Raw genomic sequence first — 26,133 nt, 5'->3', positions numbered from 1 at the left:
AGAACTTGGAGTCCATGAATACGTATGTGTTATTCATGAATATTTTGTCCATTCATGAACTGGTTCATGAAGTTAATGAAGTAAATTCATGAAGTTCATGAATAAATGCATGAAGATCATGAACCTGTTTTCCCAGGGTGGTACCTTTTGAGCAATGTGCTTCTTGTGAGCTAAGTGGTACACCATTTGTCTGTTATAAGTGGTCTGTTGTTCGTTTTTTGTGGTGGGTCTTCATGAAATCTAGCTAGTTTGAAACTAAGGTATCTGAGTCAACTTTAAATAGCACCCGTGAACACTCTAAAAGTTACTTTTTTTTCAATAATTATGAAACTTGCTCAGAATATTTGAATTAGTTATATCAGGGCCCTAGTTTGCAAAGGGTTTTAGTCTGCAGGCCTTGAAGAATCCACTCGACCGCGCGCATATGCGAGTGAAGTTGACGGTCGGGCAAGTAAAGTTTGTTAAATACTCGACCGACCCGGCGAGTGCTGTTTTTCAAGTTGAGAAATATAAATTCAGTTTCAGAACTCCTGCCACATCGATACCAATTGCGAAAAAAAATTTAAACGAACAAAAAGTAGATTTACTACACAAAGAAACTGCACTTTCGTTTTGACATTGAAAAATGACGTCAATTGGGCACAGTAAAAATAATTCTCGTAATCGGCTGCGCTCTTTTCGTAGGTGTCAGTGCTCTTAGCTAATCGATTAAAAGTGAAAAAACAGTTAAATGTATTGGTCATTCCGTGAAGAATAAAATTTCATTTTAATGTAAATATCAATAAAAAAATAAAACATAACTGGTTAATTATAATACTTCTTATATTTAATTAAAAATAAACAGGAAAATAATTATTAATAAACAGAATAATAATTCGTTATCAGAAGCCTTAGCCAAAATTTACCATATTGTAACCATTTGTCAATCAAGCGTGTCTTTCAGTAAAAGTTCGTCTGAAATATTAAAACTCAGCATGGAAAAGGGTTCTATTTAAAAATATATGCAAGGTGGTGGAGACTGAGGGAACCGAAAGAAAGGTCATCAAAACGAGAAGCGGAAAGTATTGAGAAAGGGAAACAGGTGCAGAAAACATAAGGAAAGCAAATACAATCCATCAGATAATGTAGTTAATTTGTTTGCAGTTTAGTGTCACTATGTTACGTAGGTTAAATTGTTCTGGTTGATCATAACTATAAATATATATATATTTTTAAAGCAGGACGAGTAGATTAAAGTGAAGGGCAAGTGGATTGTCAGACCTAGCTACTCGCCCTGCAGGGCGAGTGGCTCTGGAAAAATTCTTCAAGGCCTGGTCTGTTGAAAAACCTGGCCATAAAAATGCAGGGAAGTTAACTTTATGTCACTATAGCAAAACTTACCTGGTGGTTTTCTGGTCAATTACTTTACTTTGCGTAGACCAGTCCTGATGGAATTACTAAGCTTGCATAGAGATATATCTTGGGAATGTATTTGGGAATTGTGGGGTCAAGGTAATTGCTACAGCCAACCTTATAGCTTGGGACTGCACAATTGATTAAATTAAAAACCTCAGAACATCTGGTTTTGTGCCCATGCAATCTTTCTTGTTGTAATAATTAATTGGTTGGTTCATCACATTGTCCCTATATACAGAGGAAAATAAACAAATATATATATATATATATATATATATATATATATATATATATATATATATATATATATATATATATATATATATATATATATACATAGGAATAATCTATGTGCAACATTTATAAGTAAACAATAGAGGCCTTGTTATACTAAGTGGTGTGTACTTATTAGCTCACCTGAGCGATAGCTCGGGGTGAGCTATTGTGATCACTCAGCGTCCGTCGTCCGTCCGTAAACAATTTGTAAACATCTTCTTCTACTAAACCATTGAGCCAATTTCAACTAAATTTCATGTGGAGCATCCCTAGGTCATGGGACGAAAGAATTGTTAAAAAAAATTTGATCACATGACCAAGATGGCCGCCATAACCATATATGGTAAAAACCTTAAAAAATCTTCTTGTCAGAAACCGCTCATCAGATTTTCAAAAAATTTCACAGGGATGACCTTTGAAGGCTCCCCTGAAAAAGGTGTTCAAAGAAATTTAATTCGTCAAAAAACATGGCCGCAGGAGCTCGTTGAACTTTGCATGTTTATTCGTTTTTGCCTATTTTGTGAAAACTTTCATTTGAATGATAATTTAAGAATGCATACGCGGCCAACAGGGCACACTCTGAACAATATTACTGAAGCAACTGGTCTGTAATCCTAAATCTATAATTATCAGTCCAATGAAACATCATCCTTTTAGTAAAATATAGTGAATCAGTAAAAATATTATCAGAATATGAGATTTTTTGTATATTTTGTATGTTAAATATTGTGTTAATGTTTAATTTTGTTAATTAATATAAATATAAGCAGGACAGGGGAGGTAATACACTACAGGGGAAACAAATGCAATAAGTTTAAATTTATTGTTACAGATTTGCCTCCCTTGTAATATATTTAAATTTTACCAAATGTAAGGCTAACTGCATTTTTGTAATGCATACTACTACTACTACTACTACTACTACTACTACTACTACTACTACTACTACTACTACTACTACTACTGCTACTACTGCTGCTGCTGCTGCTGCTGCTGCTGCTGCAGCTGCTGCTGCTGCTACTACTACTACTACTACTTCTTCTACTACTACTACTACTACTACTACTACTACTACTACTTCTACTGCTACTACTGCTACTACTACTACTACTACTACTACTACTACTACTACTACTACTACTACTACTACTACTACTGCTCTACTACTACTACTACTACTACTACTACTACTACTACTACTACTACTAACTACTACTACTACTACTACTTCTACTACTGCTCTACTACTACTACTACTACTACTACTACTACTACTACTACTACTACTACTACTACTACTACTACTACTACTACTTCTACTACTACTACTACTACTACTACTACTACTACTACTACTACTACTACTACTACTATTTCTTCTGCTACCACCACCACCACCTACTTCTACTACTACTCTATTACTACTACTACTACTACTACTACTACTACTACTACTACTACTACTACTACTACTACTACTACTACTACTATTTCTTCTGCCACCACCACCGCCACCACCACCACCACCACCACCACCACCACCATTCACAGTGACAAAAAAACGTATTCACACAATGGCTGCTACTACAACTTATAGCCCATATAGGGGGGCATGCATGTTTTACAAACAGCCCTTGTTATTTTGAACTCCACCTTCCCAGAATAGTTTAGTTCCTTTGGGTCTCAGGTGAGCGCCTTAGGGCCCATGGCCCTCTTGTCTTTTAAGATTGTAACCATGTTTCAAACATGATGTTGCCAGTAAAACATCTTGAATGGGTTATGAAAGAAATTAGCAATGCTGAAACTAAACCATTGATTACCATCTCATACAATAATTTATCATGTTAATTGATGTCACAGATGTTTGCATGAAATTTATTAATAGTTTCCTGTATTATCCTGTGTTTATTTTCACATATATGGTTTAATTTCCTGAATAAACTGGTGTGAGATTATTTAATTCAATAAAAATGCAGATATGATCTTAATAATTAAGCTATTAGAAAACGAACGCACAGTATGTTTGTTTTTATGCCCCCAGATCGATAGATCGGCCACTCCAAGTATATTGTTTTTGCCCTGTCTGTCTGTCTGTCATTCTGTCCCAAAACTTTAACCTTGGTTAAAGTTTGATATCTTTTGCAATATTGAACATAGCAACTTGATATTTACCATGCATGTGTATCTCATGGAGCTGCTCATTTTGAGTGGTGAAAAGTCAAGGTCATCCTTCAAGGTCAACGGTATTTTTCTTTCCTAAAACTTTAACCTTCGTTAAAGTTTTATCATAACTTTTTTAATATTGAACACATCAACTTCATATTTGGCATGCATGTGTATCTCGTGGAGCTGCTCATTTTGAGTGGTGAAAGGTCAAGGTCATCCTTCAAGGTCAAAAATAAAAAAAATAATTTTCATTTCTCCATTTAATTTCTTACTTACTTCTCGTTGAGCTGCACATTTTGAGTGGTGAAAGGTTTAGGTCAACCTTAAAGGTCAAATGCATGGCTTCAAAGCGGCGCAGAAGGGGGCATTGTGTTTCTGACAAACACATCTCTAATGTTTAATTTAGTCAATGTTTAAATTGTACAGTTAAATACAAAGTGAATTGTGTTATGGACCTTAGTTTAACAGTTTATTCAATGTTTAAATTGTACAGTTAAATACAAAGTGAATTGTGTTATGGACCTGAGTTTAACAGTTATTTAGAGAAAGTGGTAAATCTGCATTTTCAAGGCCCTACAATATAAATCATTATTTGTGAAAAATGAATGTAATTCAGTAATCACAATCGCATTTCAGTAACAGGTTAATATCCTTGTCAACTCCAAAAATGAAATTGTGATTGTAAAATGCTGACTAATCATGATTAGTTTTATAATGCAGATTTGAACACCAAGATTGTGATTTGTTCAAAGTTTAATGAGTGATAAATTTAAGAAAAATGATATGCTCAATATTTCCAAAGGTTAATGGTTAACTAGTAAAAAACAAGTTATCCTGATTTATCCATCATTTTAACCATCTCCTTTTTGGCTTAAGCAGACATTCCCAAAAGTATTTAAAGTCCTCAGGACATTTGGTCCCGTGGACTTAAAAAATTGCAGGACTGAAATGGGATTCATTAGGACCGAAACATCATGTCACAAACACAAATTTATTGAAATAATGACAATTGGAAAAATGAAATGTAAAATAAACAACACAACACTGAACACTAACAAATTATAACACTCACATTTTTCTTAAGAAAAATATTTACCCCTAACATAATTTAAAAACAATGCAATTTCTCAATTGAAAATTCCAGAATTGTATACTGGTATGCAAATTGCTGTGAAAACAAGTGTTTTCAGAGACTGATATTTGTTAAGTGTGACATTGACTGAAGAAAGTAATCAAATTATTTTTATACAATAAAGCACATTTATTCTTGTTAGGAATCAATAGAGTATCTAAAACAACAGGCAAAAAAGATATATAAATCAATGAAAACACACTATAAAACATAAATTTGATCAGGAACGAGCTTTTAATACCCCGATTACAATGATCTGAGTTGCAGAACTAGTTTTTGTTTAACCGTAAAAAGACTATTGACAACATATTAACTCGCATAGGAGGAAGTGTTCGGTGGGCATTTGGAGTAAATTTTCATGAATGTTAACAAAAATGGGATGTACATTTTACTGCTCATATTTCATAATAGCACTCTTTTGTTTTCATGTGTTAATTCTATGACATAAATAAACTTCGCTCTTGAATTATTTGCCGGACATACGGACCGGTCCGGCACTTTTGGGAATGTCTGTTTAAGCAGCAAATCTTCTGGCAGAAGAAAATATTCAATTAACTTTTTAGCGAGGCTGTTTTCGGAGAAAACACGAGGTATTGTCATAGCCTGCTTGATGTTCGCTGTCCGCGGGCGTCGTGCTAAAACCTATACATTGGCTCTAAAATCAAAGTGCTTCAACCTACAACTGTGAAACTTCATCTGTAGATGCACCTTGATGAGTTCTACACGCCGCACCCATTTTGGGTCACTAGGTCAAAGGTCAAGGTCACTGTGACCTCTAAAATTCTGACAAGCTTTTGTAGCCGAGCATGGCACCAGTTATGCGTTGCTCTTGTTAATTATGCTCCCCTAAAATTTTATTTTGGGGGGAGCATATAGTCGCGGCTTCGTCTGTCCGTGTGTCCTTCCGTCCGTGCAAAAAAAATATTCCGGGCTATTTCTCAGCAACTAATGACGGGAATTCAATGAAACTTTATGGGAAGCTTCACTACCAAGAGGAGATGTGCATATTATCAGCGGGTTCTGGTTGGGTGATTTTTCACAGAGTTATGGCCTTTTGAAAGTTTCCATTAACTGTACATATAGTGCAATTCTTGTCCCCCCAACTACTGTACTGACTGGAATTCAATGAAGCTTTATGGGAAGCTTAACTACCTTGAGGAGATGCGCATGTTATTTGTGGGTTCTGTTAAGATGATCTATTATGCCCCCCTTCGAAGAAGAGGGGGTATATTGCTTTGCACATGTCGGTCTGTCGGTCGGTCTGTCGGTCCGTCCACCAGGTGGTTTCCGGATGATTACTCAAGAACGCTTATGCCTAGGATCATGAAACACAGATGACCCCTATTGATTTTGAGGTCACTAGGTCAAAGGTCAAGGTCATGGTGACCCGAAATAGTAAAATGGTTTCCGGATGATAACTCAAGAACGCTTAGGCCTAAGATCATGAAACTTGATGGGTAGATTGATCATGACTCGCAGATGACCCCTATTGATTTTCAGGTCACTAGGTCAAAGGTCAAGGTCACAGTGACCCGAAAGAGTAAAATGGTTTCCGGATGATAACTCAAGAACGCTTATGCCTAGGATCATGAAACTTCGTAGGTAGATTGATAATGGCTGGCAAATGACCCCTATTGATTTTCAGGTCACTAGGTCAAAGGTCAAGGTCACGGTGACCCGTAATAGTAAAATGGTTTCCGAATGATAACTCAAGAACGCTTATGCCTAGGATCATGAAACTTCATAGGTACATTGATCATGACTCGCAGATGACCCCTATTGATTTTCAGGTCACTAGGTCAAAGGTCAAGGTCACAATGACCAGAAATAATAAAATGGTTTCCGGATGATAACTCAAGAACGCTTATGCCTAGGATCATGAAACTTTATAGGTAGATTGATCATGACTCCCAGTTGACCCCTATTGATTTTCAGGTCACTATATCGAAGGTCAAGGTCACGGTGACCTGAAATAGTAAAATGGTTTCCGGATGATAACTCAAGAACGCTTATGGCTACGATCATGAAACTTCATAGGTACATTGATCATGATGCGCAGATGACCCCTATTGATTTTGAGGTCACTAGGTCAAAGGTCAAGGTCATGGTGACCCGAAATAGTAAAATGGTTTCCGGATGATAAATCAAGAACGCTTATGCCTAGGATCATGAAACTTCATAAGTACATTGATCATGACTCGCAGATGACCCCTATCAATTTTGAGGTCACTAGGTCAAAGGTCAAGTTCATGGTGACCCAAAATAGTAAAATGGTTTCCGTATGATAACTGAAGAACCCTTATTCCTAGGATCATGAAACTTGATAGGTAGATTGATCATGACTCGCAAATGACCACTATTGATTTTCAGGTCACTAGGTCAAAGGTCAAGGTCACAGTGACCCGAAATAGTAAAATGGTTTCCGGATGATAACTCAAGAACGCTTATGGCTAGGATCATGAAACTTCATAGGTACATTGATCATGACTGGCAGATGACCCCTATCGATTTTCAGGTCACTAGTATAGAGAGTTATGGCCCTTTGAAATTTTTAAGTTGCTAAACCATCCATCGTATTATTTTTTACAAAGTTATGCCCCTCAAGACGTTTCCTTTTATCTGAATATATAGTGCAATATTGTGACAAAAAAAACTTTTGGGAGCATCACCCGTCTCCGACAGTTTCTTGTTAATTTTATTTCACCTTTGTTCAGGCTAGACAAGGATTGCAGGAGCCAAAACCTGGCACTCCTAAGCCCAACACCTTGGGACGTCCCAACTACGAGAACACCACAAACACCTTGCCAACAACACGGGACATTCAGCATGGTCATGACAACGTTACCCGCTACACAGCTGATCCTACCAAGAACCTCGTTGTCCCAAAAAATTCGGTAAGTTTTTGTTTTCATCATTAATACATTGGGTCACTTTTCGAGAAGGCGAAAAATAACATATATGTGTTGCTGTAATTTCTGCCGCAACATACCCGTATACCATTTTAGTTTTGTAAGTGAACTACCTCCTGATTGCATAAGCTTTCAATTTCCAACGTTCGCCAGAAACTCGTCTTTGTGTTACCCAACATTTGCAATTTGTTCTGAAGGTTTTCATATTTTCACCTTTAGTGAATGAGGCATTGGGCTTCTGTGGCCTCTCCATCTAGTGCAAGGTTTACTATTCTCATCAACTTCCTATATTCAGGATTTGATTTGCTTCTTTAAAACCTTTCCTTCTCAGAAGCATATAGTGAAAATGGCCATGAGCAAACAGCATAAAACCAGAACAGCCTGCTCTTCAGTTTATAAGAGTTGGAGTTGATGCCTCTAAAACTTAAATTTAGTAAGAAAGGTCTTGAATTAAATTTAACTTTAATAGCGACTACAAATGCGTAAAAATCAGTATCTAAGTGGTGAAGGGTTAAGTGGATACCTTTCGATTGTGTTTCAAAATTAGGTCTTTAAACTGCAAAGAAACTGTTAAAAATAGACTTTTCTTAAAGGGATCATCATTTTTCTAACGTTATGTGATATTGAAATCTCAAACATGAATAAATTATCCCCTTTTGTCCAAATAATTAGGTCACAGGTTTAGACGAGGATGAAATCTACGAAAATAACGAGGTGGCTGAGTTACAGAAACTGGAGGACACATCAAATATGGACATTCATGAAATAGAGGAAAAGATCAAAGAACGTAAGACAGTGGCCAAGCTGGGGACTGCTCCTCCCCCTCCTCAATTAAGCAAAGGAGAGTCAAAGAAACCCAAAGCAAAAGAGAGCAAACCTATTGGTATGTTTTGGTTAGATTTTGTAAAATGTAAAACAGATTTGTACAGACACAGGTTGTTGAAGCAGCAGACGTATTAAGAATTAATGGAGCATGTAACTATTATATTTTGAATAGAAACGTGAAGCAGGAATAATAGTTTCATGTTGAATACTCATTGTTAATTGCCCAAGGAAACAACCAACAATTTGTACACTTTGTCTTCTTTACATCAAATGTTTATAGTCTGTGAAACTTGTTGGCTATCTTAGTTTATAAAATGCAGGACTACAAATACAAGAAGTGCGGGTAAGATTTTCTGCCTGGCAGCATTATGTGCATAACTTGTGTGGGGAATGGTAATGAAATCATTTCTCTTGGTGTTCTACTTTGACCTCATATTCAAAATGGTAGGTTTTTAGTTGCCTAAGTTGTTGCCTCCATAGCTCAGTGGATAAGGCGCTTGCGTTGAAATCCAGAGGTCCCTGGTTCGATCCCGGGTCGGGGCACATACATGCCAGTCATGTTTCAGCAGAATGCTGACTGACAAATAAAGGCTAAGCCAGGCATTGAGAGAGAGTGAGAGAGACGTTTTAGTAACTGCCGTAGGTATGTGTACATTAGTACAGATAAACCAGCTAGCACATGTAATGAGAGAGTAGATCACTGACCGACATAGTTTAACTAAAATACTGATGAAAACTGAAGAAATTACACAAATCAAAACAAAACATGGCTGTGATATGATAAAGGATTTTTTTTCCTACCTTTTTGATTGTATAATATCCATCATTCCAGGTTTTATGAACATCATTGTATGATACTGAAAAGCATGTCTGTTTCCTTCAAGATATCGCAAATAATTAGGTTTATTTTTAGATTTTATGAAGATAATTTTTGTAGTTAAGTCACAAAATTAGAAAATTGTCAATTTGTTAGTACACATGGTTAGTAATGAATTGTCAAGTTGACAACAATTGCCTTTTGACCAATCCCCATATTTAGAGCCCAATGGTGATGAAACTTGGTTAGAATATTTTTCCCAGTGTTATCTCGAGCAAATTTGAAATGATTTCCCATTGAAAAACGTTGCTGACATGAGGCAGGCAGTGTACACATTGAACGCACTAATTGTGAAACTTGCTGAGAGAATTGAATAATAGAACATATCTGGGCTGAGTTTGAAACTGTTTGATGTTTGTTTGGGAAAATTGCTGCCGGGTGTTGGGGTAGTTTGAAACTGTTTGATGTTTGTTTGGGAACATTGCTGCCGGGTGTTGGTAGTTTTCCTTATGAGTCTGTTGTTTAACCTTGTGAACACTACCTGCTCAGAACAATTAAGTTCCAAGGGTCATCAGATGACCTCCTTTGGGCCTTTGTTCTACTTTGTGTAAAATCATGGTCCTAAAAATTTGAAGACATTGTTTAATTTTACTATTTTACTGCATGGCCTACATGCATTTAAATCTGTTTGATTTTAAAGTTGCTGCGAAAGTTGACGAGGACGAGCCTGAAGATTATGAACAGATGAACAGCAAAATTGATGCACCAATACTTCCTGGGACCAAACATTTGGCTGAAGAGTATACGCCATATGAAAACGTTGCTTTCCAAAATAAAACAAAAGAGAGCACTGTTAAACTTGTTAAAAGTGGTGCAAAGTCTATTGCAAGCCCAGCAACAACAAAAACTGGTTCTAAGCCTATTGCAGGCGCAGGAGCAAGAAAAGCTATGGTTAGACCTCCAACAACAAATGCTGGTGGTGCTGCTGCTAAGGTTGAGATTGCCCTGAAAGCTGACAAAGAACTAAGTGACTCTGTCGAAGAGGATTATGAAAATGCTGAGGTGGAGAAAGGAAAAGTAATAGGTGCAAATCCTATTGCAAATACTGCAACAACAAAAACTGGTTCTAAGCCTATCGCAGGCGCAGGAGCAAGAAAAGTTGGCACTAAACCTATGTTAAGAATTCCAACAACAAATGCTGGTGGTGCTGCCTCTAAGGTTGAGATTGACCTGAAAGCTGGCAATGAATTAAGTGACTCTGTCGAAGAGGATTATGAAAATGCTGAGATAGAGAAAGGAAATGTAATAGGTAAGGCTGAAAGAAGAGTTCACAAGGGAGAGAAATCTGCCAAAGGAGATTCAACAGTGGATGCAGATGGTAAAGCTGATTTGGAGGACTATGAAAATACAAAAGACTTGAAACGAAAAGATGACGAGGAAGACTATGAAAATGCTCCGAAAAAAAAAGGAAAATAATAGGTGAAAGCTTAGTTTATATGTGTGGAGGGTAACCTTAAACAGTGGATCGACATGATGTGTGAGTTGTGACTGACTATTCAGTGCAACAAAAGTAACCATGACCAATTTATATCACATTAATGAATATATAAACAGGTATCATACACATGTTTAAGGGAAATTGAGCTTATTGCTGTGATTCATAGCTAAAAGCTGCTGAATGCTATTTGATTGCTCTACTGCTGATTCATAGCTCTAAAAGGCATTTCATAGTTCTGCTGTATATTTATGTTGTGCGTTTAACCTTTAGAACCAAATGAAGTGATGCAGTTTTGTATGAATAATAGTAGAATAAGAACAGACAACAAGTCTGAAAAGAAGTGTATTTCTTTGAATTTTCAATTTTGTTTAAGGTGTTGCTATGGAAACCAAATGCATCATCAGCCCTTCACTTGCAGTAAGAGTAATCCAGAAGCCAAATTCCATTTAGATTTTCTTAAATTTTAATTGTATAAACATATTTTAAATTGATATGTACATGTTTTGGCTACGTTTTTATGCCCCCGAAGGAAGGCATATAGTAATCAGACCGTCCGTCCGTCTGTCCGTCCTTCTGTCACACTTGCGTTTAGGTTTCGCGTATAGGTTTCAAAAAATGCTAATAACTTCTATGTCCCTTCACATACAAGTAGCAACTTGATATTTGGCATGCATGTGTATCTCATGGAGCTGCACAATTTGAGTGGTGAAAGGTCAAGGTCATTCTTCAAGGTCAAATGTCCCAAAAAAATGTATTAAAGGGGCGCAGTAGGGGGCATTGTGTTTCTGACAAACACATCTCTTGTTTTATATTATTTTCTTATGATTGACAAAATGTAATTAGCAAACCTTCTAACTAGCAGATGGTAACACAAATTGTTCTTTCTGATAATGTTTCAGGTGTTTGATTTTGATCCTATTAGTTGATAAGTGCTATTCTGTGCCATATTAGCTTGTTAAGAATGTTGATTAATTTTGCTGTGCATTTTTCACCATTTTGGGAATGGGGCCATGTCACTTTGGATTGGGGAAAAATGCGGCGTTTTAACTAAAATTGGGAAAGTAGTGTTGTTGTTGTTTTGCTAACAAATGCTTCAAAACTAAGATTATAAGTGTTTTCAATATTAAATTAAGTAAGTTTCAACTTAGAGAGCTGGATTGGAGAGGAAATAAAATTTAATGTTGATATCTAAACCTTAAATTGGGAATTTTTTGGTCCCATTTGGGAAAATATATGCTGGCCCCAAAAATGTGCATGAAAAAAAGACATACTTACCGTGTATACCTGTGAATCACGGCTATTGCAGTTACTTATACACAGGGGTTTTTTACCTTATATAACAGACGCCGAATATCGGCGTCTTCCCCCACCAAACTAGGCTGTTTTTCCCCCTTTCCGGTCCAAAAAATTCCCCCTAAAAAATTTTTTTTTTTTTTAATAGAAAGATGTGTCTCATGATTATAATATCTCAATTCTATTTTAATTTAATCTTGCTAAACGTACTAAATTATAAAAAAAAGCAATCAATATAGTCCAAACATGTACAAATGTTATAATGAGAGAGTAAGTATTTTCCCCCCAAAGTAGAAAATCGTGCGTAAAATTTCCCCCACATAAGGGCTAAAGGCCCCATCCCCCACAACCCCCCAAAAAACCTGCCTAAAATCAGAGTAGATGAGTTATAGACATTTGATTAAACAGTTTTTATTTTTCACCCAAATATGTCTCTTTTGCACTCTATTTTCCCCTTTCACCCAGTGTCCAGCGTCTTCCCCTTTCCCTAAAAAAAAACCCTGATACATGTATTATTCATGCAAACAAACTTGTAGAGGGATAATGTTAGAGTCACTCTGTCAATAGATTTGTTGCTCAGATGGTTGGTTGGTCTGCTAGTCATTCCTCTGAAAATAATTTCAGTTTGGGGAGAATTTTTGTTTATTGAATATCATAAAATAATGTGATGCAAGCATTATATAAATGTTATTTTGTCTTAGCCCCTAGTATAAGTCAGGATCAAAAGAAGGTTAAACTAACAGTGATAAAACAACTCTATTGCAGTGATGAGTGTGAGTCAAACAGTATTATACTGCAAAGAAACAGAAATATACTGATTTATTTCAGATTAAACCTTTCATACATTTATTATTTTTGAATGCTGATAACTCATTATTATAACATTATTTAAAAAAAAATGTTTATGTCCATATTTAAAAAAATTTTTTTTTTGTTTTTGTGCCAAAAGTTGAACAAATGTTGATTTGTTGATTTATACAAATTTTAATTTGTTACTAAGCTGCTGAATAACCTTTTTTTGTTAGTTTTTTCCCCAATTTAAAATCTAATAATTACCATCTCTTGTTAAGAGATTTACTTTGTTTGCATATTTTTTTTTATGCCTAAGCTTCAAAGTTGTATTTTGATATAAAATTCCTTATTTCACTTTCGGGTTATTTTCAGTGGTGAACAAGGCTGACCTTAATAAATTGTTTGTTTGGAGTTACCCGACAGACTCACTAAAATCCCCCTGACTGATATGTTTGTTAGCCTTCCAAGAGTTGTTTTTTTAGTTCACGAAAACCAGCCAGTGTTCATAAGAACACTAGAAGAAATGACATAGAAGAAATGACAACATGTACATCAGTGTTAAACCTGAAAAATAAATGTTCATTAGATATTAGTTTGCCTTTTAATCATGTACAAGATGTCCTTAAATACACCAAGTACCATATAGGGTTTCTCATCTTTGTATTATTTTATACCATATAGCAAAAACAAAAAAAAATATTACTACCTACCTACCCACCTTAAAAAATTTGGGTCGGGTTAAACTCCCAACAAACAATTTGTTAAGGTCAGCCCAATGTCAAAATATAATGACACTTTTGGATTGAATTTCTCTTGACTTAAATTACAGAAACAGTAAACTGAGCCCATAATGACATTTTATCTCTGAATATAGTGTGTTTTGTAACCTGTTAACCTCTGAAGGACGTTTATCATGATAAATAACACTGGTTATCTGTAAACCTTTCCTGAATGTTTTAATAATCCTTGTTGAGTAATAAATCTTTAAAATAAAAAGTGATAGAATGAAGTTGACCTTAGATTGACTTAAAATCAATGTTGTCTTCATTAATATACTGCATTAACCATACAGTTTCATTAATTTGTTCTCCATTGATTTTAAGTGTATTAATGCAATATAACATGCAATCTCATTAAAAGATGCATAATTATTTCAGTTAATATTATTGCCTTTATATTGTAAGGTTGAATGATTAGAATAGAATTTTTGTTTTTAAACAACATGCAAGTGGAAAGGCATTGTGTTTCCTATATATCGCTCTTTATTTTACAGATAATGCAAGTTTAGTTGCTTCATTTTATTATACATGTACATGTATAAACATTATTTTAAAGTGGCATATACAATACCAACAAAAATGTTGACAATGTGTTCTCTTTATGTCTGATTTGTTCATGATATTTAATTAATGTCGTCAATGTAAGGTTCGTTAAACTTTCATTCAACATTTCAATAGCATATCTTTGTTACTTGACATATTTGAAAACGTATTTAAAATGACAAAATATGTTGAAAACTATGAGATATTTAATTTTATCAATGGATACAATGCATGGGACTGAATTGAATTAAATGTTCCTTTTTTCAATATCCGATAAAAAGGACAAATTTATTAATGGGATATTCTTATATTATTTATACTCCCGATATTACTGGTTTCTGAAATGCTGCATTAGATAATAGGCTGTTGTTAAATTATTGTTTAACCCTTTGCATGCTGGGAAATTTGTCGTCTGCCTAAAATGTCGTCTGCAGAATTTCTAAATTAGCATTTTCTTCGATTTTTTTTCAAAGAATACTATCAGAACAGCAAACAGTTTGGATCCTGATGAGACGCCACGTTCTGTGGCGTCTCATCTGGATCCAAACTGTTTGCAAAGGCCTTTAAAATCCGGTTCCCGCACTGAAAGGGTTTAAGGCAGGTTTTAATTTAGTGCATTACTTAAGTATGCCATTTAATGTTACTGCTTATCATACTATCAATTTTGTATGTATTTGAACTAAAGATTTACAGATAATCTAAGAACTAAACAAATGCATGAGCCAATAATGGCAAAGTTTGCCTTTTATTTTCTATAAACAGTTTATATTTAACTAAGCATGAACTTATAATACATTATGATTGTATTATCACTTTCTATGTTGATTTTTTATTAAAATGTTTAGCTTAAACACAACTCTTCCAAATTAATGTGTGCTTTCTTGTGTTTTACAGGGAACGTTGAGTGATGTAAAACTGTTAATATAATGTGTCAAACATTTAAATGATCAATTTCACTGTTTATGACGTTATGATGTTACTTTTCCAGAGAAATTCTACAGTTTCATATTTTTAAAATGTAAACAAAGATTGCAACAGAATTGTTATCAAATGAAATAAAGCTTTATGGTTTTATTTAAAGGTTTTGCAAACTTATGATTGTAGTTAATAGATAGCATAAACTTAACCAGAAGTGACACTTTCATCCATTCACTGATATTGTGATTTCAAAGTTCTAAGAAAGATTCACTTAAAATGTTCCTGAATCCTTTTGAAACCCTGTAAACACTCTGATTCATGCTTATATACATTTTCTTTGCACAGTGATAATTCCAACATGTTTAATAATTTTAAAGTTATAAAATAGTTGATTTTTCATTTGCTTGTGCCAATGTCCTTGATTTTTGTCTATCTACCTCTTTTCTTACATTAATGCAACTGTTTAAGCATACATAAGACCTATGAACATGAGAAGACACTCAAATTTAAAATGTAATGTATTATCTTGATGTGGAATAAATTGTTAATTATAAACTTGAGATTTACAGGAATAATGTAGAGCTTTCTGCGGATTCAAAGCTGAAAATAGCCATTTTTAATATTTGAATAATTTATTTTTCAAACAGGTATTTGTCCAAATTATGAAATTAAGATCATTAGCCGATGGCGGGCACACTGGCACGAGGTAAAAGCTTAAAACAATACATTTCCAGGTAGGCCATAAATGGTTTTTCATTTCACCATTAAGGTAGCAGACCACAGTAGACACACACTCTCTCGGAGCCGCGGACGCCTTCTTGATCTCCACCACGCCTCAATTCAGAAAACCACGAACCTGCAATCATAAAAACACATTCACTGCACACAAGTAGTCTGAAACTACATTTCAGATAAAAAAAGAGCATATGAACCTGTACAGGTGATACTAATGACAAAATGAAAGAATGACAAGGCCGCAAAAAGGGGCTTCAAAATCAACCTTTTTACCATGTACGAAAGTGGCTGGGGACGAATGAAACGTAATGATAGCCTGCTTTTGGAATGATATTTGTACACGCAAAACATAGCACAACCCATCAAACCATGAATAAATACCAGGTATCCAAGTGGTTTTCGCGCAATAATTCACAGCGTGACCCTACTAGCGATTCCAGCTTAAAAAGAACCCAAAATACAATATGCCTACCGCAGTAGCCCTTCCTGAGTAACAAAGAACACAACAACAACAAGAGGTCATGACCCCACAGTTTCGCATTTGAAAATGGTCATATTCTTAGGATTTAATGCAATTTGGGGGTACAATAAGACCTATTACCCTCAAATTTGACATTGAAACCAACCCTTTCCCAATATTTCACTTTTTGACCGGGGCCAATTCGCATATTTCTGCTTCCTACCGTGTACTGCTACCTTAAGGACATCAATTATTCTTTTTCATTTCTGCAAAAGCATCTTTTTCTAGTATTTTAGACTATTCCTGACAAAAACACACTGTTTTCACTCAACTGTACTGCAAAAAAGACTGTCTTTCTTCATATCAAACACTTACCCAAAGTGCACACTTTACTTCTATTTCACAGAGAATTCATGCATTCAGAGTTCTGAGTGAGAGACTCTTTAAATGTCTCCTGGAACCTTTTAGACACCTTTCAAACCTTTTTCCTTTTTATAAACACTCTACTCATGCTTATATACATCTTACTTGCACAGCAGATACCTTTTCCAACATGTCTGGACCTAATTTTTGAGAAAAATAGTTGATTTTTCAGCCCCTGGGGTGCCAATTTCCTTGACTTTTGTCTATTTTGCTCCTTCTCCTACATGAATACAACTGTTTTAGCATACATAAGACACTAAGAACATGAGAAACACTCAAATAACATGAAACAGTAAGAATAACCTGATAAAATAATAACAAACGCGATGTCGGACAGCCATTTCACTGTTAAGAGCTTTTTTCTGATTCCAGCTGAAACAAGATGTGTTTGTGAAACACTTTGTACACCCCCCTCATATATATGACCTTTGAACTTGACCTTTGACATTGACGGATGACCTTGACCTTTCACCACTCAAAATGTGCAGCTCCATGAGGTACACATGCATGCCAGATATCAAGTTGCTATCTTCAATATTGCCAAATTTGACCTTTGACCTTGACCTTTAACCTTGAAGGATGACTTTGACCTTGACCTTTCACCACTCAAAATGTGCAGCTCCATGAGATACACATGCATGCCAAATATCAAGTTGCTATCTTTAATATTGCATAAGTTATGGTAAATGTAAAAGTGTGACGCAAACAAACAAACCAACGAACAAACGAACAGACAGGGCAAAAACAATATGTCCCCCAGAATAGACTGGGGAACATAAATAGCCATTTTTCAATATTTGAATCATTTCCCTTATTTAGATCAGTTATTTACATCCAAATTATGAAAACTGAGCTCATCCAATCCCATTTCTTGACTGGACGTTGGTGTAAAATCTTAAAAAAATACATTTCACAGGCCGGCTGTGTAAAAAAAATTTGTCATTTACCAATTAAGGACACCAATTACTCTTTATCATAACTGTTAAAGCATCTTTTTCTAGTATTTTAGACAATTCCTAAAAAAACAGACTGTTTTTCAATCGACTGTTTTGCAAAAAAGACTGTCTTTCTTCACACCAAACACTTAACCCGAAGTGACACTTTCCTCCTATTACACTGACAATTCATGATTTCAGAGTTCTAAGAAAGACACACTTAAAATGTCTCCTGAATCCTTTTTGAAACCCTGTAAACACTCTGCTCATGCTTATATACATCTTATTTGCACAGCCGATACCTTTCCCAACATGTCTGGACCTAATTTTTGAGAAAAATAGTTGATTTTTCAGCCTGCGGAGTGCCAATGTCCTTGATTTTTGTCTATTTTCCTCCTTTTCTTACATTAATACAACTGTTTAAGCATACATAAGACACTAAGAACATGAGAAACACTCAAATAACATGTAACGGTAAGAGTAACGTGAAAAAATAATAACAAACTGGATGTCCGACAGCCAAATCACTGTAAGAGCTTTCTGCGGATTCCAGCTGAAAATAGCCATTTTTTAATATTTGAATTACCTCCCTTTTGCAGATCAGTTATTTACATCCAAATTATGAAATCTAAGCTCATCAAAGCCCATTTCCACACTGCACGTTAGTGTAAAAGCTTAAAAAAATACATTTCACAGGTAGGCTGTGTAAAATTTTTTTTGTCATTTACCACTTAAGGTAGCAGACCACAGTAGACACACACTCTCTCGGAGCCGCGGACGCCTTCTTGATCTCCACCACGCTCAATTCAGAAAACCACGAACCTGCAATCATAAAAACACATTCACTGCACACAAGTAGTCTGAAACTTACATTTAAGATAAAAAAAAGAGCATATGGAACCTGTACAGGTGATACTAATGACAAAAATGAAAGAATGACAAGGCCGCAAAAAGGGGCTTCAAAATCAACTTTTTACCATGTACGAAAGTGGCTGGGGACGAATGAAACGTAATGATAGCCTGCTTTTGGAATGATATTTGTACACGCAAAACATAGCACAACCCATCAAACCATGAATAAATACCAGGTATCCAAGTGGTTTTCGCGCAATAATTCACAGCGTGACCCTACTAGCGATTCCAGCTTAAAAAGAACCCAAAATACAATATGCCTACCGCAGTAGCCCTTCCTGAGTAACAAAGAACACAACAACAACAAGAGGTCATGACCCCACAGTTTCGCATTTGAAAATGGTCATATTCTTAGGATTTAATGCAATTTGGGGGTACAATAAGACCTATTACCCTCAAATTTGACATTGAAACCAACCCTTTCCCAATATTTCACTTTTTGACCGGGGCCAATTCGCATATTTCTGCTTCCTACCGTGTACTGCTACCTTAAGGACATCAATTATTCTTTTTCATTTCTGCAAAAGCATCTTTTTCTAGTATTTTAGACTATTCCTGACAAAAACACACTGTTTTCACTCAACTGTACTGCAAAAAAGACTGTCTTTCTTCATATCAAACACTTAACCCAAAGTGCACACTTTACTTCTATTTCACAGAGAATTCATGCATTCAGAGTTCTGAGTGAGAGACTCTTTAAATGTCTCCTGGAACCTTTTAGACACCTTTCAAACCTTTTTCCTTTTTATAAACACTCTACTCATGCTTATATACATCTTACTTGCACAGCAGATACCTTTTCCAACATGTCTGGACCTAATTTTTGAGAAAAATAGTTGATTTTTCAGCCCCTGGGGTGCCAATTTCCTTGACTTTTGTCTATTTTGCTCCTTCTCCTACATGAATACAACTGTTTTAGCATACATAAGACACTAAGAACATGAGAAACACTCAAATAACATGAAACAGTAAGAATAACCTGATAAAATAATAACAAACGCGATGTCGGACAGCCATTTCACTGTTAAGAGCTTTTTTCTGATTCCAGCTGAAACAAGATGTGTTTGTGAAACACTTTGTACACCCCCCTCATATATATGACCTTTGAACTTGACCTTTGACATTGACGGATGACCTTGACCTTTCACCACTCAAAATGTGCAGCTCCATGAGGTACACATGCATGCCAGATATCAAGTTGCTATCTTCAATATTGCCAAATTTGACCTTTGACCTTGACCTTTAACCTTGAAGGATGACTTTGACCTTGACCTTTCACCACTCAAAATGTGCAGCTCCATGAGAATACACATGCATGCCAAATATCAAGTTGCTATCTTTAATATTGCATAAGTTATGGTAAATGTAAAAGTGTGACGCAAACAAACAAACCAACGAACAAACGAACAGACAGGGCAAAAACAATATGTCCCCCAGAATAGACTGGGGAACATAAATAGCCATTTTTCAATATTTGAATCATTTCCCTTATTTAGATCAGTTATTTACATCCAAATTATGAAAACTGAGCTCATCCAATCCCATTTCTTGACTGGACGTTGGTGTAAAATCTTAAAAAAATACATTTCACAGGCCGGCTGTGTAAAAAAAATTTGTCATTTACCAATTAAGGACACCAATTACTCTTTATCATAACTGTTAAAGCATCTTTTTCTAGTATTTTAGACAATTCCTAAAAAAACAGACTGTTTTCAATCGACTGTTTTGCAAAAAAGACTGTCTTTCTTCACACCAAACACTTAACCCGAAGTGACACTTTCCTCCTATTACACTGATAATTCATGATTTCAGAGTTCTAAGAAAGACACACTTAAAATGTCTCCTGAATCCTTTTTGAAACCCTGTAAACACTCTGCTCATGCTTATATACATCTTATTTGCACAGCCGATACCTTTCCCAACATGTCTGGACCTAATTTTTGAGAAAAATAGTTGATTTTTCAGCCTGCGGAGTGCCAATGTCCTTGATTTTTGTCTATTTTCCTCCTTTTCTTACATTAATACAACTGTTTAAGCATACATAAGACACTAAGAACATGAGAAACACTCAAATAACATGTAACGGTAAGAGTAACGTGATAAAATAATAACAAACTGGATGTCCGACAGCCAAATCACTGTAAGAGCTTTCTGCGGATTCCAGCTGAAAATAGCCATTTTTTAATATTTGAATTACCTCCCTTTTGCAGATCAGTTATTTACATCCAAATTATGAAATCTAAGCTCATCAAAGCCCATTTCCACACTGCACGTTAGTGTAAAAGCTTAAAAAAATACATTTCACAGGTAGGCTGTGTAAAATTTTTTTTGTCATTTACCACTTAAGGTAGCAGACCACAGTAGACACACACTCTCTCGGAGCCGCGGACGCCTTCTTGATCTCCACCACGCTCAATTCAGAAAACCACGAACCTGCAATCATAAAAACACATTCACTGCACACAAGTAGTCTGAAACTTACATTTAAGATAAAAAAAGAGCATATGGAACCTGTACAGGTGATACTAATGACAAAAATGAAAGAATGACAAGGCCGCAAAAAGGGGCTTCAAAATCAACTTTTTACCATGTACGAAAGTGGCTGGGGACGAATGAAACGTAATGATAGCCTGCTTTTGGAATGATATTTGTACACGCAAAACATAGCACAACCCATCAAACCATGAATAAATACCAGGTATCCAAGTGGTTTTCGCGCAATAATTCACAGCGTGACCCTACTAGCGATTCCAGCTTAAAAAGAACCCAAAATACAATATGCCTACCGCAGTAGCCCTTCCTGAGTAACAAAGAACACAACAACAACAAGAGGTCATGACCCCACAGTTTCGCATTTGAAAATGGTCATATTCTTAGGATTTAATGCAATTTGGGGGTACAATAAGACCTATTACCCTCAAATTTGACATTGAAACCAACCCTTTCCCAATATTTCACTTTTTGACCGGGGCCAATTCGCATATTTCTGCTTCCTACCGTGTACTGCTACCTTAAGGACATCAATTATTCTTTTTCATTTCTGCAAAAGCATCTTTTTCTAGTATTTTAGACTATTCCTGACAAAAACACACTGTTTTCACTCAACTGTACTGCAAAAAAGACTGTCTTTCTTCATATCAAACACTTAACCCAAAGTGCACACTTTACTTCTATTTCACAGAGAATTCATGCATTCAGAGTTCTGAGTGAGAGACTCTTTAAATGTCTCCTGGAACCTTTTAGACACCTTTCAAACCTTTTTCCTTTTTATAAACACTCTACTCATGCTTATATACATCTTACTTGCACAGCAGATACCTTTTCCAACATGTCTGGACCTAATTTTTGAGAAAAATAGTTGATTTTTCAGCCCCTGGGGTGCCAATTTCCTTGACTTTTGTCTATTTTGCTCCTTCTCCTACATGAATACAACTGTTTTAGCATACATAAGACACTAAGAACATGAGAAACACTCAAATAACATGAAACAGTAAGAATAACCTGATAAAATAATAACAAACGCGATGTCGGACAGCCATTTCACTGTTAAGAGCTTTTTTTCTGATTCCAGCTGAAACAAGATGTGTTTGTGAAACACTTTGTACACCCCCCTCATATATATGACCTTTGAACTTGACCTTTGACATTGACGGATGACCTTGACCTTTCACCACTCAAAATGTGCAGCTCCATGAGGTACACATGCATGCCAGATATCAAGTTGCTATCTTCAATATTGCCAAATTTGACCTTTGACCTTGACCTTTAACCTTGAAGGATGACTTTGACCTTGACCTTTCACCACTCAAAATGTGCAGCTCCATGAGATACACATGCATGCCAAATATCAAGTTGCTATCTTTAATATTGCATAAGTTATGGTAAATGTAAAAGTGTGACGCAAACAAACAAACCAACGAACAAACGAACAGACAGGGCAAAAACAATATGTCCCCCAGAATAGACTGGGGAACATAAATAGCCATTTTTCAATATTTGAATCATTTCCCTTATTTAGATCAGTTATTTACATCCAAATTATGAAAACTGAGCTCATCCAATCCCATTTCTTGACTGGACGTTGGTGTAAAATCTTAAAAAAATACATTTCACAGGCCGGCTGTGTAAAAAAAATTGTCATTTACCAATTAAGGACACCAATTACTCTTTATCATAACTGTTAAAGCATCTTTTTCTAGTATTTTAGACAATTCCTAAAAAAACAGACTGTTTTTCAATCGACTGTTTTGCAAAAAAGACTGTCTTTCTTCACACCAAACACTTAACCCGAAGTGACACTTTCCTCCTATTACACTGATAATTCATGATTTCAGAGTTCTAAGAAAGACACACTTAAAATGTCTCCTGAATCCTTTTTGAAACCCTGTAAACACTCTGCTCATGCTTATATACATCTTATTTGCACAGCCGATACCTTTCCCAACATGTCTGGACCTAATTTTTGAGAAAAATAGTTGATTTTTCAGCCTGCGGAGTGCCAATGTCCTTGATTTTTGTCTATTTTCCTCCTTTTCTTACATTAATACAACTGTTTAAGCATACATAAGACACTAAGAACATGAGAAACACTCAAATAACATGTAACGGTAAGAGTAACGTGATAAAATAATAACAAACTGGATGTCCGACAGCCAAATCACTGTAAGAGCTTTCTGCGGATTCCAGCTGAAAATAGCCATTTTTTAATATTTGAATTACCTCCCTTTTGCAGATCAGTTATTTACATCCAAATTATGAAATCTAAGCTCATCAAAGCCCATTTCCACACTGCACGTTAGTGTAAAAGCTTAAAAAAATACATTTCACAGGTAGGCTGTGTAAAATTTTTTTTGTCATTTACCACTTAAGGTAGCAGACCACAGTAGACACACACTCTCTCGGAGCCGCGGACGCCTTCTTGATCTCCACCACGCTCAATTCAGAAAACCACGAACCTGCAATCATAAAAACACATTCACTGCACACAAGTAGTCTGAAACTTACATTTAAGATAAAAAAAAGAGCATATGGAACCTGTACAGGTGATACTAATGACAAAAATGAAAGAATGACAAGGCCGCAAAAAGGGGCTTCAAAATCAACTTTTTACCATGTACGAAAGTGGCTGGGGACGAATGAAACGTAATGATAGCCTGCTTTTGGAATGATATTTGTACACGCAAAACATAGCACAACCCATCAAACCATGAATAAATACCAGGTATCCAAGTGGTTTTCGCGCAATAATTCACAGCGTGACCCTACTAGCGATTCCAGCTTAAAAAGAACCCAAAATACAATATGCCTACCGCAGTAGCCCTTCCTGAGTAACAAAGAACACAACAACAACAAGAGGTCATGACCCCACAGTTTCGCATTTGAAAATGGTCATATTCTTAGGATTTAATGCAATTTGGGGGTACAATAAGACCTATTACCCTCAAATTTGACATTGAAACCAACCCTTTCCCAATATTTCACTTTTTGACCGGGGCCAATTCGCATATTTCTGCTTCCTACCGTGTACTGCTACCTTAAGGACATCAATTATTCTTTTTCATTTCTGCAAAAGCATCTTTTTCTAGTATTTTAGACTATTCCTGACAAAAACACACTGTTTTCACTCAACTGTACTGCAAAAAAGACTGTCTTTCTTCATATCAAACACTTAACCCAAAGTGCACACTTTACTTCTATTTCACAGAGAATTCATGCATTCAGAGTTCTGAGTGAGAGACTCTTTAAATGTCTCCTGGAACCTTTTAGACACCTTTCAAACCTTTTTCCTTTTTATAAACACTCTACTCATGCTTATATACATCTTACTTGCACAGCAGATACCTTTTCCAACATGTCTGGACCTAATTTTTGAGAAAAAATAGTTGATTTTTCAGCCCCTGGGGTGCCAATTTCCTTGACTTTTGTCTATTTTGCTCCTTCTCCTACATGAATACAACTGTTTTAGCATACATAAGACACTAAGAACATGAGAAACACTCAAATAACATGAAACAGTAAGAATAACCTGATAAAATAATAACAAACGCGATGTCGGACAGCCATTTCACTGTTAAGAGCTTTTTTCTGATTCCAGCTGAAACAAGATGTGTTTGTGAAACACTTTGTACACCCCCCTCATATATATGACCTTTGAACTTGACCTTTGACATTGACGGATGACCTTGACCTTTCACCACTCAAAATGTGCAGCTCCATGAGGTACACATGCATGCCAGATATCAAGTTGCTATCTTCAATATTGCCAAATTTGACCTTTGACCTTGACCTTTAACCTTGAAGGATGACTTTGACCTTGACCTTTCACCACTCAAAATGTGCAGCTCCATGAGATACACATGCATGCCAAATATCAAGTTGCTATCTTTAATATTGCATAAGTTATGGTAAATGTAAAAGTGTGACGCAAACAAACAAACCAACGAACAAACGAACAGACAGGGCAAAAACAATATGTCCCCCAGAATAGACTGGGGAACATAAATAGCCATTTTTCAATATTTGAATCATTTCCCTTATTTAGATCAGTTATTTACATCCAAATTATGAAAACTGAGCTCATCCAATCCCATTTCTTGACTGGACGTTGGTGTAAAATCTTAAAAAAATACATTTCACAGGCCGGCTGTGTAAAAAAAAATTGTCATTTACCAATTAAGGACACCAATTACTCTTTTTCATAACTGTTAAAGCATCTTTTTCTAGTATTTTAGACAATTCCTAAAAAAACAGACTGTTTTCAATCGACTGTTTTGCAAAAAAGACTGTCTTTCTTCACACCAAACACTTAACCCGAAGTGACACTTTCCTCCTATTACACTGATAATTCATGATTTCAGAGTTCTAAGAAAGACACACTTAAAATGTCTCCTGAATCCTTTTTGAAACCCTGTAAACACTCTGCTCATGCTTATATACATCTTATTTGCACAGCCGATACCTTTCCCAACATGTCTGGACCTAATTTTTGAGAAAAATAGTTGATTTTTCAGCCTGCGGAGTGCCAATGTCCTTGATTTTTGTCTATTTTCCTCCTTTTCTTACATTAATACAACTGTTTAAGCATACATAAGACACTAAGAACATGAGAAACACTCAAATAACATGTAACGGTAAGAGTAACGTGATAAAATAATAACAAACTGGATGTCCGACAGCCAAATCACTGTAAGAGCTTTCTGCGGATTCCAGCTGAAAATAGCCATTTTTTAATATTTGAATTACCTCCCTTTTTCAGATCAGTTATTTACATCCAAATTATGAAATCTAAGCTCATCAAAGCCCATTTCCACACTGCACGTTAGTGT

The 26,133-nt window shown here is 35.7% G+C and overlaps 1 protein-coding gene across 2 annotated transcripts in view; it reads left to right on the top strand.

The window, feature by feature from the left end:
• Window positions 1-14,856, top strand: part of LOC127857688 (uncharacterized) — a 45,382-nt gene extending 30,526 nt beyond the window's left edge. Inside the window, exons 3-6 of one of the 2 annotated variants that reach the window (XM_052394310.1) lie at window positions 7,684-7,863; window positions 8,551-8,606; window positions 8,679-8,761; window positions 10,221-14,856. In XM_052394310.1, the coding sequence (XP_052250270.1) occupies window positions 7,684-7,863; window positions 8,551-8,606; window positions 8,679-8,761; window positions 10,221-10,996 (1,095 nt within the window). In that variant the 3' untranslated portion in view covers window positions 10,997-14,856. Of the gene's footprint in view, window positions 1-7,683; window positions 7,864-8,550; window positions 8,762-10,220 lie in introns of both variants that reach the window. The other variant, XM_052394309.1, reaches the window with a different exon arrangement.
• Window positions 14,857-26,133: the final 11,277 nt, after the last annotated feature.

The sequence above is a fragment of the Dreissena polymorpha genome, chromosome 14, assembly GCF_020536995.1.
Source record: "Dreissena polymorpha isolate Duluth1 chromosome 14, UMN_Dpol_1.0, whole genome shotgun sequence".
NCBI classification, from domain to species: Eukaryota; Metazoa; Mollusca; class Bivalvia; order Myida; family Dreissenidae; genus Dreissena; species Dreissena polymorpha.
Note: the sequence above shows the minus strand (reverse complement) of the source record. Positions and strands in the feature narration are given on the sequence as shown.